Source organism: Panthera tigris, chromosome B3, assembly GCF_018350195.1.
Source record: "Panthera tigris isolate Pti1 chromosome B3, P.tigris_Pti1_mat1.1, whole genome shotgun sequence".
Lineage (NCBI taxonomy): Eukaryota > Metazoa > Chordata > Mammalia > Carnivora > Felidae > Panthera > Panthera tigris.
In genome coordinates, this window is record NC_056665.1 from 11,545,662 (window position 1) to 11,559,143 (window position 13,482).

The 13,482-nt window shown below is 50.6% G+C and overlaps 1 protein-coding gene across 2 annotated transcripts in view; it reads left to right on the top strand.

The window, feature by feature from the left end:
* The window catches only part of ST8SIA2 (ST8 alpha-N-acetyl-neuraminide alpha-2,8-sialyltransferase 2), a 32,279-nt gene that overhangs the window by 298 nt on the left and 18,499 nt on the right, over positions 1-13,482 (top strand). The window contains exons 2-4 of one of the 2 annotated variants that reach the window (XM_042988127.1): positions 62-124; positions 3,885-4,013; positions 7,929-8,186. In XM_042988127.1, the coding sequence (XP_042844061.1) occupies positions 62-124; positions 3,885-4,013; positions 7,929-8,186 (450 nt within the window). Of the gene's footprint in view, positions 1-61; positions 125-3,884; positions 4,014-6,350; positions 6,422-7,928; positions 8,187-13,482 lie in introns of those variants that run through there. The other variant, XM_042988128.1, reaches the window with a different exon arrangement.

Sequence of the window (13,482 nt, forward strand, 5' to 3'; positions counted from 1 at the left end):
TGAAGAGGGCTTTACAAAGAAGAGCTGGGTTTATAAATAATGCATTTCCTTTGTCTTGCAGGGATTCTGGAGGCAGAGGTACAATCAGATCAGCTGTGAACAGCTTACATAGCAAATCTAATAGGTTTGTAAATTAGATTTTGTGTTCATTTGTTTTTGCTGTAAGGCAGCTATTAATCTGCTTCTCCTCTTTGCTGGATGGTGCCCTTCTTCCTTAGCAAATAGATCTGTTTTGTTTCACTTTGGCTTTGCATTTCCCTAATCACTTTTGGGGAGGAGCTGTCGATAGAAGAGCCCATGAAATGGCCCAAGGTCTAGAGGCTTCAGAGGTGGAAAACTGAGATGGGTAAGCGGTGCTTTCTGGAAAAGAGCCCACACTCTTTGGAGCACTTGAGCCGTCAATGTGCTTATTCAGAAACTTGGCATTTTTGCTGAACAGTGGAGGCTCTGAAGAGAATCCGGACTTTCACTCCATTTCATTGTGGTAGGTGGCTTGTCCAAGAGATTAAGACAGAAAATAAAACATTCGGGAACTTCACAAAGATCTCTTAACATTTTTAGGGAGCCCACCCAGTAATGTTAACCTTGATTATTGAATGCACAATCTAAACTCTCAAAAAAGCATTTTCTCCTGTGATGATCCCTGGCCAGGGGCAGCTGGGTATGGAGGCGTGAGCACATGTTTTGTAAGCCAACAGACTCACACCTGCCACTGGCTATGGTTGGACCATGCCTCTGAGTCCTCATTCTCCATTAATGACAACTGCTCCATAGCTCTGACTTACAGTCTTAGGAGCTCCAGCTAAAGGAACGGTAGAAGGGAGAAAAGAATGCCAAGTTACTTAACATAGACAACCACTACTGAAAATGAAGGTCTTGCTTTACTTCCTGGTGGTCAGTCTTGGAATGAGAGACCTAAATTATTTAGAGCAGGGTCTGTTATTTGCTCTTCCGTAATTTTTTTTAGGTCTCTTCACCCTATTAGACCTATCAGTTGTGTCCCTCCCTGACCCCACATGATTCAGGAAACTGACCCTCTCTCCCTGATGTCATTGCTTCTGGATATCTAATGACCCCTTAACCACCTGGGAGCTACAGATGAAGCTTATACTGTGCCTGGTAAAACGCAGAAATAAAAAAGGAGGCCATGCGACCCTAAGTTCCTCTCTCTTCTACTGTGGAAAGATGTCCCCCATTGGAGAAAAAAGATCTTGCCCCCCGAGGGGGAACCCTGTGCCCCATGGTAACTTCAGGGTGGAAGAACCTTTCTTGAAATAGCGTGAGAAGCGGGAAGAAAAGTCTTGGGAGCCAAGCAGACCTGGATTCAGTCCCCATGCTTGTTAGCTGGGGCTGTGGGCAAATGATCTCTCCCCTCTGAGCCTCAGTTTCCTCACTCAATTAGAACAACCCACCAATCCAGGTGTGTTGGTGCAACATACAGCACGTAAACCAGTGAGCTGAAGTGGCTCCTGGGGTCACCTAGTCCATCCCCTCGATGCTATAGAGAAGAAGGCAGAGGCGACAGACCCGAGGTGACTTGACCGAGTTCCCCAGCTCAATAGCCACAGAGCCAGGTTTAGTCCAGGAAGACCATGGCCGGTGGTGGTAGATGATGTCCCCTCTGAAGTTTCACTTGGAAGTGGAGACAGAAACAGAACATTACCCCCAGCCACGCCAGTGTTTATCTCCTTCCCTTTATTGCCTCCACCACACTGTGTCCCAGAGAAGCCTGGAAACTCCTTCTGGAGTGTTCCAAGCAAATCCCCAGGGCAAGCAGCCATGACAGATCCCTCTGCAGATCCCTCTTGCCTGAGATAGCCTGGGGTCACCCAATGTGCCCCAGTTTCTGAGGAGCTTCACCTTAGACTGAATCCACTTTAGGCCACAAATACCAGGTTCTAGTCACCTGTTACTGATGAGAACATCAGCTAGCCTCTTAAGAAGACAACTCCCCATCACAAGTAGTCAAGTGTTTCTATCATAGATACCGTCTGATGTAAGCTGCAGTGAAGTTTGGGCTCTTGGGGTGTGACAGCTAAAGCTGTGGTCCCAAGTGTCATTGCTCCTGCCTGTGCCCCGTGCAGAAGTAGGCTGTACCAAAGGTTGACAGCCACAAGCAGCTCCTGCTGGAACCTCATGAGAGTGCAGTCAGTGACAGGTGCAGGTGACACCATGGTCCTCACTGAATTCCAGAACCTTAGAGGTGGATATCTGCCTCTTCCACACCTTCTTTCTATAAGTGGGCAAACTGAAGCTCAGAGAGGTAAAGTGGTTTACCCACAGTCACACAGCCTGTGAAATCTTTTCACTACGCCTTCTGCTCCCTTTCATGAAAACAGCAAAATTTCCAAGGGTCCGGTCTTTGGTTCCCTTTTCTAGTCCTCTGCAAAAGTTACATATGTTTGAATCCAGGGCCAGCTGTATCATCCAGAGGAGTCAGGAATATAGAGAAATGGAGGTGTGTGGAGAGAACGTGCAGAGAAAATTTGCACCCCCAACTTCTCTACCTACAAAAAGAAAAATAGAGCATTGACTGTATACCTCCTTAAAAGGCCTGCAGCTCTTTTTAACTTAGGTGCTCTGAGATAAACGCCGAGGACATAGATGTTTGGTTTGAATTCTTTTTTTTTTTTTTAATTTATTTATTTTGAGAGAGAGCGTGCACGAGCACAAGTGCAAGTGAGGCAGGGCAGAAAGAGAGGGAGGGAAGGAGAGAGAGACAGAGAGAGAGAGAGAGAGCAGGTGAGGGGCAGATAGGGAGGAAGAGAGAGAATCCCAGGCAGAGTCTGGGCTGTCAGCATGGAGCCCAACATGAGGCTCAATCCCACAACCGTGAGATCATGACGTGAACTAAAATCAAGAGTCGGATGCCTAACCGATTGAGCCACCCAGGGACCCCTGGTTTGAATTTTTTAGAGCTCCAAAATTTGGCATCACAAACCCACTTATTCTAAGTGGGAGAATCCACTTAAGTGGGAGAACCCACAGCAAAGGAAATTCTGCATCTGTACATATCCGACAGAGGCAGGGTGGCTACCACACTGCCTTTAGAGATGTAATTGTAACCTAGTTTCTTAGAAACCTACTAGCATAGATTGCAACCCTCAGAATTCAAGTGGGCCCGAAATGCCTGGCGTTCCAGCATCAGGCGGAAAGACCGTGCGCAGCCAGAATTGTGATTTGCCCCGAGGCAGGCAGGGCCAACCAGCTCCTTCACACATCCAGGCTCCCGCCAGGGTGAAATTCAAACTCAAATTCAACAAATGGTTATTTATTGAGCACCTGCTATGTTAGACCATCGGGGAATAAAGAAATGAATGAGGGAGCTCCCCTGCTCACAGCCTAGTGGGAGAGACAGACCCAACACCGATAACTCTGGAACAAGGCGGATGTGTGAGGTGGCATCAGAGAGTACAAATGAGGCAGTGATAAGATAAGGGGGAGGTGGGGGAAGCCACAGGCTGCATCTCATTCCCCTGGCATGAGCTTTTGTTTTCTCTTTATTAAGTTTGCAGACCGTCGTATAACACCCAGCTGCTAATGCAACTGCGGAGTTTCACAAAAGTAACTCGAGAGAAGACGTATTACCATTCTGACAGTGACAGCTAGATCTCCCTGGGAGGAGACGGTGGGGCGGAGGGTGGGGAGAAAGATAGTTTTAATACCCCCTCCCTGTCTCCAAAGCGTAAGGAGCTTATACCTAAGGGAGAGAGCTCGGGCATTCCAGAGGATAAATAGACTTCCTTCTCTTCTCAGGTAATAACCTCAATTTTGCTCTCCCGAAGTTTACATCCAAGCCCGTGCAAAAACAAAACTATTAGACTTGTCGTCGGCATGCTAACACATCATGTCTACCCTCTTCCTCTTTTTTCCCCCCCATCCAGAGCTGAAGTTGTAATAAATGGTTCCTCGTCGCCAGCTGTTGTTGACAGAAGTAACGAAAGCATTAAGCACAACATCCAGCCCGCCTCGGCCAAGTGGAGGCACAACCAGACGCTGTCTCTAAGGATCAGGTAGTGGTAATTACCAATAGGACAAGAGACAGACCTGGCCTTCTTCAGCACAAGCCAGCAAATTGCCACTCTCCATCATCTAAAGAAGTCAGGATAGAAATAAAATGTTTACCTCCCACCGAGGCAGGTGTCATCTGTAAGCGATCAATTGGAAATAAAAACCCGAGACAAGCCGAGCCGGCCAGCATGTGTATGCAGCGACCGGGGCCTGAGAGGGGGCAGGAGCACCCAGCTAGGGTCCTGGGTCTGGAAGGAGTGAGGCTCTTGGGCCAGCAGCAGCAGGAGCCTGGGGGCTAGAGACTACAGGCGGCTTCTCCCTGAGGATCCAAAGGCAGGAGTCCTTCTCTGGCAGGATATATCTCCTGCTTGGGCCAGTCTGGCACCCGTGGCCCCCTCTCTGTGCATGACCCAGAGTGACGCGACACCTGTTTGCCAAGGGAGAAGGCTGCTTAGCCAGAGAGCAGCTCTTGTCCAGCACTTGGACCGCATGACTTTGACGTAGCCATGACTGACCCAGTAGAGGGTGGTCAGTATAACCCCAGCATCATGCCGGGGGCCCAGGGTGCTAACGTGAATCAGACATGCGAGCAGGGAGACACAAATGTCAGACAGGAGGGGGCCACGTGACGTACACAGATGATGTGGCTTCTCATCAATAGGTGGAAATACAGAGATCGTGCTGAGAAGAGAGCACACTTCATTTTGTAAGGGAGCTGAGAGGGATAGCAGAGAAAGGAGCAATGTGTTTTGAGCGGTAATTAGGGGTTTGCCAGGCATGCCAAGCTGCGTCCCGCTTGCACACAGGCTGACTTCCGCTATTCGCGCTCAGTGCCTCTGGAGCTCTAAGTAGGAGGTAGGGGATATGGGTGGTGAGGTGGGCACAGTCACCTGGACCAGACGGGGAAAGCCTCAACTATGGTGGCCAACCTTCCCAGGCCTTCCACCATGGGGAGGGAGAACAGGGGGCCCAGCTACCCAAAGTGTCACCACACAGAGCAGAGAGGGGGGACCCTTCCAGGTAGGCTCATTGTCAAAATGGAAATGCCCCCACCCCGTAGCTCTCAAGGTTTTGTGTGGGGACATGAGAGGGTGTCGGGGCTGGAGAGGCCTGAGACCCAGATGGCAGCTGAGAAGCCATCTGAAGGAACGGACTTCTGCTGCCCCCAATCTGCCACCCTCACCAGTGCCCCTCCTGGGGCCCCCTGGGTGGACCAGCTGCAGGCCTTCCTCACTCGCCCTTGGATCAGTCAGTGAGAACAGCTGTGGCAGTAACCAGTTCCCACCCACTTGGGGGCTTCAAACAATGGGAATGTATTCTCTCTGAGCTCTGGGGCTAGAGTTCCAAATGCTCCCTCTGCAGGCCCTGGGGAGATCCTTCTTTGTCCCTTCCAGATGCTGGGGGGGTGGGGCAGGTGAAGGTTCCAGCCCTTTCTCACCCTGTGGCCTCATCACTCCAATCCCTGCCTCCATGTCACATGGTCTTCTTCTCTGTGTCTGCGTATTTCCCTAGGCTGCCTCTCGTACAGACACTTATCACTGGATTTAGGGCCAGGTAATCCAGGACTATCTCAAGATCCTTAATTTCATTACATCTGCAAAGATGCTCTTTGCAAATAAAGCCACATCACAGGTTCTGAGGGTTAGGGATCAGAAATATATTTAGCAGGTGGGCACTGTTCACCCACTGCACCACCTATGAGTGAAATCCTTTCCCTGGCCCTTTCTCGGCCACTGTGTAGAGAAATGGACACTACACACACACACACACACACACACACACACACACACACACACACACACACACTCACTTTCAGAGAAGACCAGACCATGGGAGCCTACACACAGCCACCCTGGCAGGAGCAATGTGCCTTCACCAAGGGGGAAAAGAATTTCCTTTAACTTCCTTCAATTAATCACCAAAATTATTCTTAATAAAAGATGCTGGGAGTGATTTGGAATGATGTTTAATAATTGATAGTAATTTCTCATAATTAGTTATAAATTAATTCACTCACAGAGGTGTTTATTTATGGACTTTCTGGGGGGCTCTCCTTACTTTTAAATACTATGGGGTAAGTGCCTACAGAGGCTGTAGCAATTTCCATACTGTGTCAGTTTGCCAAGTTGTATAATCCCTGGTAAAGGGCAGGGTGGTAAATAAAATTAACGCTTCTGTTTCCTATCAAGAGATACAAATTATTCAGCAAAGGGTGTCTCCCCTGCATGATGGCAAGAGTTCCCAGTCATTCATCAGGAAAGACTAGCAGAGAGGTGGTGCCCTGCCAAGCATTCTAGTTACTCCTTGGCTATTCCAGAGGCTCCCAACCCTGGGCACATGCTGGAGTCACCTGCTGAGCTTTGGGAAGCATGCTGGGACCTGGGCCACTCTTGGAGTTGGGATTTCTCAGGTGGGATCCCAGAACTTCTGAATTCTTTATAGTCCCCTGAGTGACTGAGTGGGCACCCTCCTGGGATGCACTGCAGGTTGTAAATATCTCACATCTCACAGGCTCTCAGGCATCAGTGTTACCATCTGCACAATGGGGCAACCATCTTGCAAATTCTCACCTTTGCCAAGTACAGGAAGGTTCTATCCCTCCAGTGTTCTGTGGAAAAGAAGACTGCCATCATTGTATCTATTCTAGATAGGGGTTTGCTGTAGGAAATGAAGTGCACTTAGGCTAGTGTGGGTACCAAGTTTCTTTCTATTACTTGAATCATTTCTTTTTTTTAATGTTTATTTATTTTTGAAAGAGAGAGAGAGAGCACAAGCAGGGGAGGGGCAGAGAGAGGGAGACAAAGAATCTGAAGCAGGCTCTAGGCTCTGAGCTGTCAGCCCAACGTGGGGCTCAAACTCACAAACCACGAGATCATGACCTGAGCTGAAGCCAGACAATTAACCGACAGAGCCACGCAGGTACCCCGACTTGAATCATTTCTAAAGATCTTTTGGGAGATTTAGACAGTTCTTCATGTCACTGCAGCCGCCCCCCCCCCCCCGCCCCCGACTAGGATCCCCTACCTTGGCCTGAGTGGTTGGAGTAAATCTCCCCAGGTGATTCTAAGAGGACATCTATCCTTTTTCTGACCATCCCCCGTTCCAACTGTGTACTTTACCAGATGATTCTAGAACTTTCATCCTAGAGCCTAGAGAGCTGTCATTTGCTCACCTTTGTTCTGAAACAGCACAAAGGAACTTGCTCAGAGGGACCAGACAGGTATCAATATTTACAAACTCCAAACTAGACAGCAGTGGGTTCAGGCAGCACACTGCATGGAATGGACCGGCTCAGGGACACCAGGCGGCATGCTCAGTCTCTCAAAGGGAGAGCAGTTGACGCACCTCACAGTATCCATTCCCATTCACCCCATAGGAAACCCTTTGCGCAGAGAAGAAAACAGACCACTGAGGAGGGAGGGACAGGTGCCATCCTGGTTCAGGACCTCCCGTCAGATGATGGCCCCGAATCCTACTGAGAGGAGAGTGTGATGTATGCTGACCGCTGTCTGGGTTTATCCGAGACACGGGTTCCCTGCCACGTGGGATTTTCAGTGATAAACGCAGGTCCTGGGCAAACCAGAGCAGTAGGTCACCCTTCCTTCCAGGGCCTTCTGTGATGAGCTCACAGTGTGTCCTAATGGAGTCATTTCTCTGGGCAGTTATCACCTCTCACAGGAAGAGGGCGTAACCACAGCAACCAGACTGGCCACACCCGTTGTTGCCTCTGGGTCATTTCTGATACTCCCCACCTGGAACCCATTCTCAGAGGGCCTCCGAACTCAGCTTCACCCGGGGGCTGGCTGCAGCAGGCCACAGGGTGACACAGGACTGGGAAAGCCGGGTTGCAGGGCAGAGGGCAACTGGCAACAGGACAACAGGAAGACCTTTTCTTCATGTGTATTTGGTGTTTGTAGGAAGCAGATCTTGAAGTTCTTGGACGCTGAAAAGGACATTTCTGTCCTCAAGGGGACCCTGAAGCCCGGAGATATTATTCATTACATCTTCGACCGTGACAGCACAATGAACGTGTCCCAGAACCTCTACGATCTGCTCCCCAGAACGTCTCCACTGAAGAACAAGCACTTCCAGACTTGTGCCATCGTGGGCAACTCGGGGGTCTTGCTGAACAGCGGCTGCGGGCAGGAGATTGACACACACAGCTTTGTCATAAGGTAACGGCTGCAGGGGCTCTGGGCCCAGAGCGACAGGCAGGTTGAAGTTGAGCCTGGCCACTTGTCCCAGTGTCTCTGCAACCAGAGACACTGTTTGGGTTTGTCCCCATTCTCAACCTTGTGCATTAGAATTTCTTCAGGTGCCTTTAAAAGTCCTGGTGTCCAGACTGCACCCCAGTCCGATTAAATCAACCTGAGGGGTCAGGGGCATGTGGCCTAGAATGCTTTTGGTGAACAGCCAAGGTTGAGAATCTCTAATCTGACACAGAGGTAGGCAGACTATGGCCCACAGACTGCTTTTGTCAATAAAGTTTTACTGGAACACAGTCATGCCCATTCATTTTCATATCCTCAATGGCTGCTTTCTCTCTGCAAAGTAAAGTTAGATTAGTTGGGCAGGGTTGAAGAGTTGCAACAGAGAGAGCATATACCAGAAGCCTTTATATCAGGTCCTTACAGAAAAAGTTTGCTGAGCCTTAGATAAAGCCCGGGCTGACCAGTTAGTTGGTTCAAGTTTGCAAACCTCTTTTAAGTATTCGTGAAGGTGGTGCTCCGCTCGTAACTATTATCCTGCAGTCAAAATCTGGAAAGTGAAGGGGCGACAGAGAAACTTGGGCTTGAACTTGACCATCATTCTGCTGAAATATCAGCTCTCATTGTTCAGGCTCCACGGACACATTTGGACACAGTTGCCAATGGCCCTGATACCTGACCCCCAACCCAGACAGACTTGGAAACAAGGCCTTGCTGTCCTCTGGTCAGAAGTAGGGCACACAGAGCCTCGAGTTTCGTCCCCAAACAGTGCCCCAGCCCTGGCAGAAGTGCATACGGCATCTCACGTTTCCATCGGGGCTGTCCTGATGCAAAGAGAGCCTTGTCCTGAGGCTTTGGGAAATGGCCTTTATCACAGAATTCCCTGGGCCTCGGGACATGGGATTTTAGAAGGTGTGTTTACTCCTGTGTCCACTCTCATGGAAGAGCCACCGCAACCTAGCAGCCGAACTTGTGTTAGTGTCCCAGGCTTTGTCTGTGCCTGGCATAGCCAGTGGCTCAGTCCTTCCGGTCTAAAGACTCAGGGACAGAGGGGGAGAAGAAGGCGGGCAGAAAGCGGAGCAAATGTCTGACAGAAGCCAAAGGAGGGTCGGGGGGAGGGAAGGGGACAGAGGTGTTAAAGGTGCAGGCGGAGGGTAAAAGCAGGGGTGCCAGGCAGCATGGAGGGAGGCCTTTCTGATTTGGTGTCACACATATAAGCCATGCCTTTGTCACTAGTTTTGATGACGAGGTTTCCCTCTCTGAACTAGCCCTGCCCTAGCAATTTCCAAAGGCAACAGCTGATTCCAGCCAGAACTTTCCCTTGTGGGCACTGACACAGCAAGATGAGCAGTGTGGCGTCAGAGTCCCATCTTGGCTCTGTGGCTCATTTTTGTCACACGACTCGGGAGTGTGTCACTGCCCTTTCTGGACCTCTGTTTCACCCTCTGTAAATGGAGCGGGTTGGACTGGTTGTCTTTGAGGTCCTTCCGTTAGGAATACCGGCTGTGCTCTGGGCCAGACCCGGCAAACTTTGACCTTCACAGGAGCCCCCTGAGCTTATCCAAGGGCAGAGTCATCCAGTCTGGGGTGGGGCCTAAGACCATGCATATCTAATGCCCTCCCTGCTGCTGTGCGGGCTGTACTTGGAAAGCCATGCTTTGCCTCTCCCGGGGGTCCTGTCCACACCTGTCCACACGTGCTTAGAAAAGAGGGACCTGAAGCACCAAGGAGAGAGCGCCTCAGAACAACGCACGGTTGTCCTTCGAGCTTTACACTCTGCACGTGGCTCTCACACACCTGTGTGTTTGGGGGGTGGACTTGAGTGGTCTTTTAGGACAAGATCACAAAGCTGTTCCGGGTACAGACCCCTGCTGGTGCCGAGTGGCAGCACTGGCTCCTCCGCCCCAGCGGGGCCATTCCTCTGGGCTCTTCCCATCTGGAGGATCATCCGTGTCCTCCCCCGGGGGGATCCCACAGGCCAAAGGCCCCATAAAGAGTAAACGGGGTGTGATGCTGTGGCCACTGCCTGAGTTGGCATGTGTGAGTGTGCCTGGGCCATGTCTCCCACAACAAAGCACAAGTGTTCATCTCCCCGCTGCCTTTCCCTCGGGGTGCAGGGAGGTCACCCCACAATTCCACACCATCTCTCCTGTACCATTTGCCTCTGCAAATGAGAGCTCTCCGTGGACTCTGTGTCTCCACCCCACCTGCCTCACACTGACCATGAGCTCCCCTAAAGCGGACTGCTTGTGTCCATCGCTGAACGCCAGCCCAAGCCTGTGCCTGGCATAGATGAGGGGCTCGGGGCTCAGGCTCGGAGCAGCTTCGCTGAGAGAACAGGTGCCCGGAGGGTTCTGATGGGATGTTCTTAGTCTCCATCAATTGAAGTCTTCAATCACTTTGCCTTGCTCTGTGTCATTTGGGCCCCTCTTCTGCATGGGAGACAACAAGACCTTGCCCCCTCTCAGAAAACTCAACACTGAACCATGGGAAGACACCCCCATGCAAAATGCAATGAGGTTGCAAAATACTCAGCCTCCTGGGGGACCTGAGGGCAGGCTTCTGGAAGAAGGTGGCTGACTTTAGCACATGAAAATGGTGAGCATGAGGACGTAGTGTGAGGAAAGCCATGGAAGCAAGAAGCTAGACTCATGGATCATGGAAGCTGGTGCCTGAGTGAGCCTACGTTGTCTCGGGTGTGGCTGGGAAATGGGGCCAGACAGGAGGGCTGGTCCCCACAGGGTCCCCATGAGCCTGCAATGGCAGGTTGAAGAGACTACCTAACTCAGGGTCATATATGTACAGAGTATATTCCCAGATGTTTAGGGATCAAAACTTCACTGTTTGCTCACATTCACATGTGTGCGCATGGACACACACACACACACACACACTTTCAGTAGGGAGAGTCTTACGAACAAACGCCCTTTCACAGATAAATCCCCATCATTATCATCATGCTCATTAGTTACTTAGCATACACCAGGTGCAAATCTATGCACTTCATGTTTATTAACTTATTTTATTCTTGCAACAACCCTGTCAGGAATGTTCTATCTTGCGCTGGCTTTTGCAGAGAGGAAACTGAGGCTGAGAGAACCAGAGGTCCGTGGCACACTCGGGCCAGGCTCAGGCTGTGGGCCTCACCCTGTGCCTGTGGACATGCCTGTTTCTGGAATGGATGGACTCTTGTCCAGCCCACCCACAGCCCACCCAGAATTTGCTTTGGGAGGCCGGGCCTGCTGTGGGATAAGATAGAGCTGAGCAGACTTACTCTAATGTCTCCATCATCCTCACTCAAGAAGTGGCCCTGAGACATGGTCATGGGAAAATCCTGGCCTTTGCAGCCTTCCCCTGCCTGGAATACCTTCCATTAGCCGGGTCCCATGTTGAATGAGGTTGGGAGCCTGCCCCAGGGAGGTTGAAGCCCCAGGGCTCCCCAGAGTCTATCGCACCTTACTTGGACGATATCCCGAGTGACCAGTATTGTAGCTGGGTAAGGACTTCCGTGGTTTCTCTCCCCTAGCCACCCAAAAGCCTCCTGGGGTCAGGCTCCACATCAGTTCCTCCTTTGCCTCTCCCACAGCCCTCACTGGCCCACGATAGACTCAGTACACCTGAACTGCACTGAGGCCCCTGCTCTCGGGGCCTGGTGGTTGGCCTGGAAGAGGCCCCAGGCCTTCAGGAAGCCCTTAGAAGCCTGGTTCAGCTGGTCTATAGGACAATAGGGGTAACTGTCTCTAACTGGTGGACATGATGAGATGCTCTGTTCCTCTAAGGTCTGCAGCAGGGGCCCCTGAAGGTGTCTCAAGTCAGTTCTGCCCCCTTGCAATGTGTAACCACAGTCAGCGATAGCAAGGCCAGGGTGGGAATGGTCAGAGCGGGCATTTTAGGGGGTCTAGTCTGAGCAGCAAACAGGATTTTGAGCCCGACACACCAGAGACTGAATCCTGGAGATTCCCTTACTAGCTCTGGGACTCTGGGCAAGTTACTTGGCACATTCTGGGCCTTGGTTTCCACATCCATAAAGTGAGGGTGATTAATACTGAGCCAGAATAAGATGAGCAGACCTGTGTTAAAGGACCAGGGGCTGGCACACACCCGGAGCCCCAGGATGTTAGTTTTCTTTCTGATGATCCTACTTTTTCTCCCCAATCGTTGAAGGAAGAAAGTCCTGGCTTGAAAGGAGGGTAAGTGGTGTCTCTCTGGATCTCATCATTTGGCAATGACCTGTGACCCTGGTCTTCATGTCTCCAGCCTCTGTTCTATAAATACTCACTCTAATTTCTCAGACTTAACTCCACTGGTCAAAGGGCTCCTCCACCAACAAATCTTCCAGGCAGACGGCAGCAAGGCCTCCCCAGCAGTGCCCTTGGCCACCCTAGTCTGATCAGCTTGCATCACAGGCAAGAAGCCCCAGTGTGCACATGCAGGCTGGACCTGTGAAGGTGGGAGAGTTCCCCGCAAAGCAGGCCTCTGGTGAGATATCAGAGGCCACCCACCCAGAGTCCCAGGCTTGTTCAGCAAGAGATTGCAATGGCCTTTTAGTTTGTCCTCCTAGATACAATTCCATCCACTCTAAATACCTGTACAACTTCATCTTATTGTTGTCTAGCTATTGCCTAAAATGCAAATCTGTTACTGCCCTGCTCGGGAATCTTCAGTGACTCCCTATTGCCCTTGGAGCCACATCCCTGACATATAGGCCCTGCTGACCTCTCTAGATTCATCTCTTCCACACAATATGCCCCAGAAGGCATATCGCTTGCCTTCCCTTAATACCCACACTGCTCCACACCTCTATGCCCTTACATACATTTCTTGTGCCTACAATGCCAGAGCCTGATGTTTCCCAAACTGCCTGGTTATAAGAATCACCTGAAGAGCTTGTAAAACTAAGTATCAATTCCTAGGCTCACCTGCTGAACCTGGATGCCCAGGTGAGAGACACAGTGAATCTGTATTTTTAACTACTGCCTGAAGTGATTCCTCTGCTCGGGCAAGCTGGAAAAACACTCTTCTAACTGCCTCACCCACAAATGGACTAATGCTCACCCATCCTTCTAGATTTCTCTCAGTGGTCACCACCTCTGGGAACACGACCAAACATTCCTCCTTCCCATACTAATATGGGAATATTAATAGGCCAATAGTTTGCATTTACTGAGATCTTGGTGTGGTCCAACAGGGTCCTAAGTACTCGATATGCAATGACTCCTTTAATCCCTGGCATGGGGTGCTGTTGCAATCTCTATCATAGCTA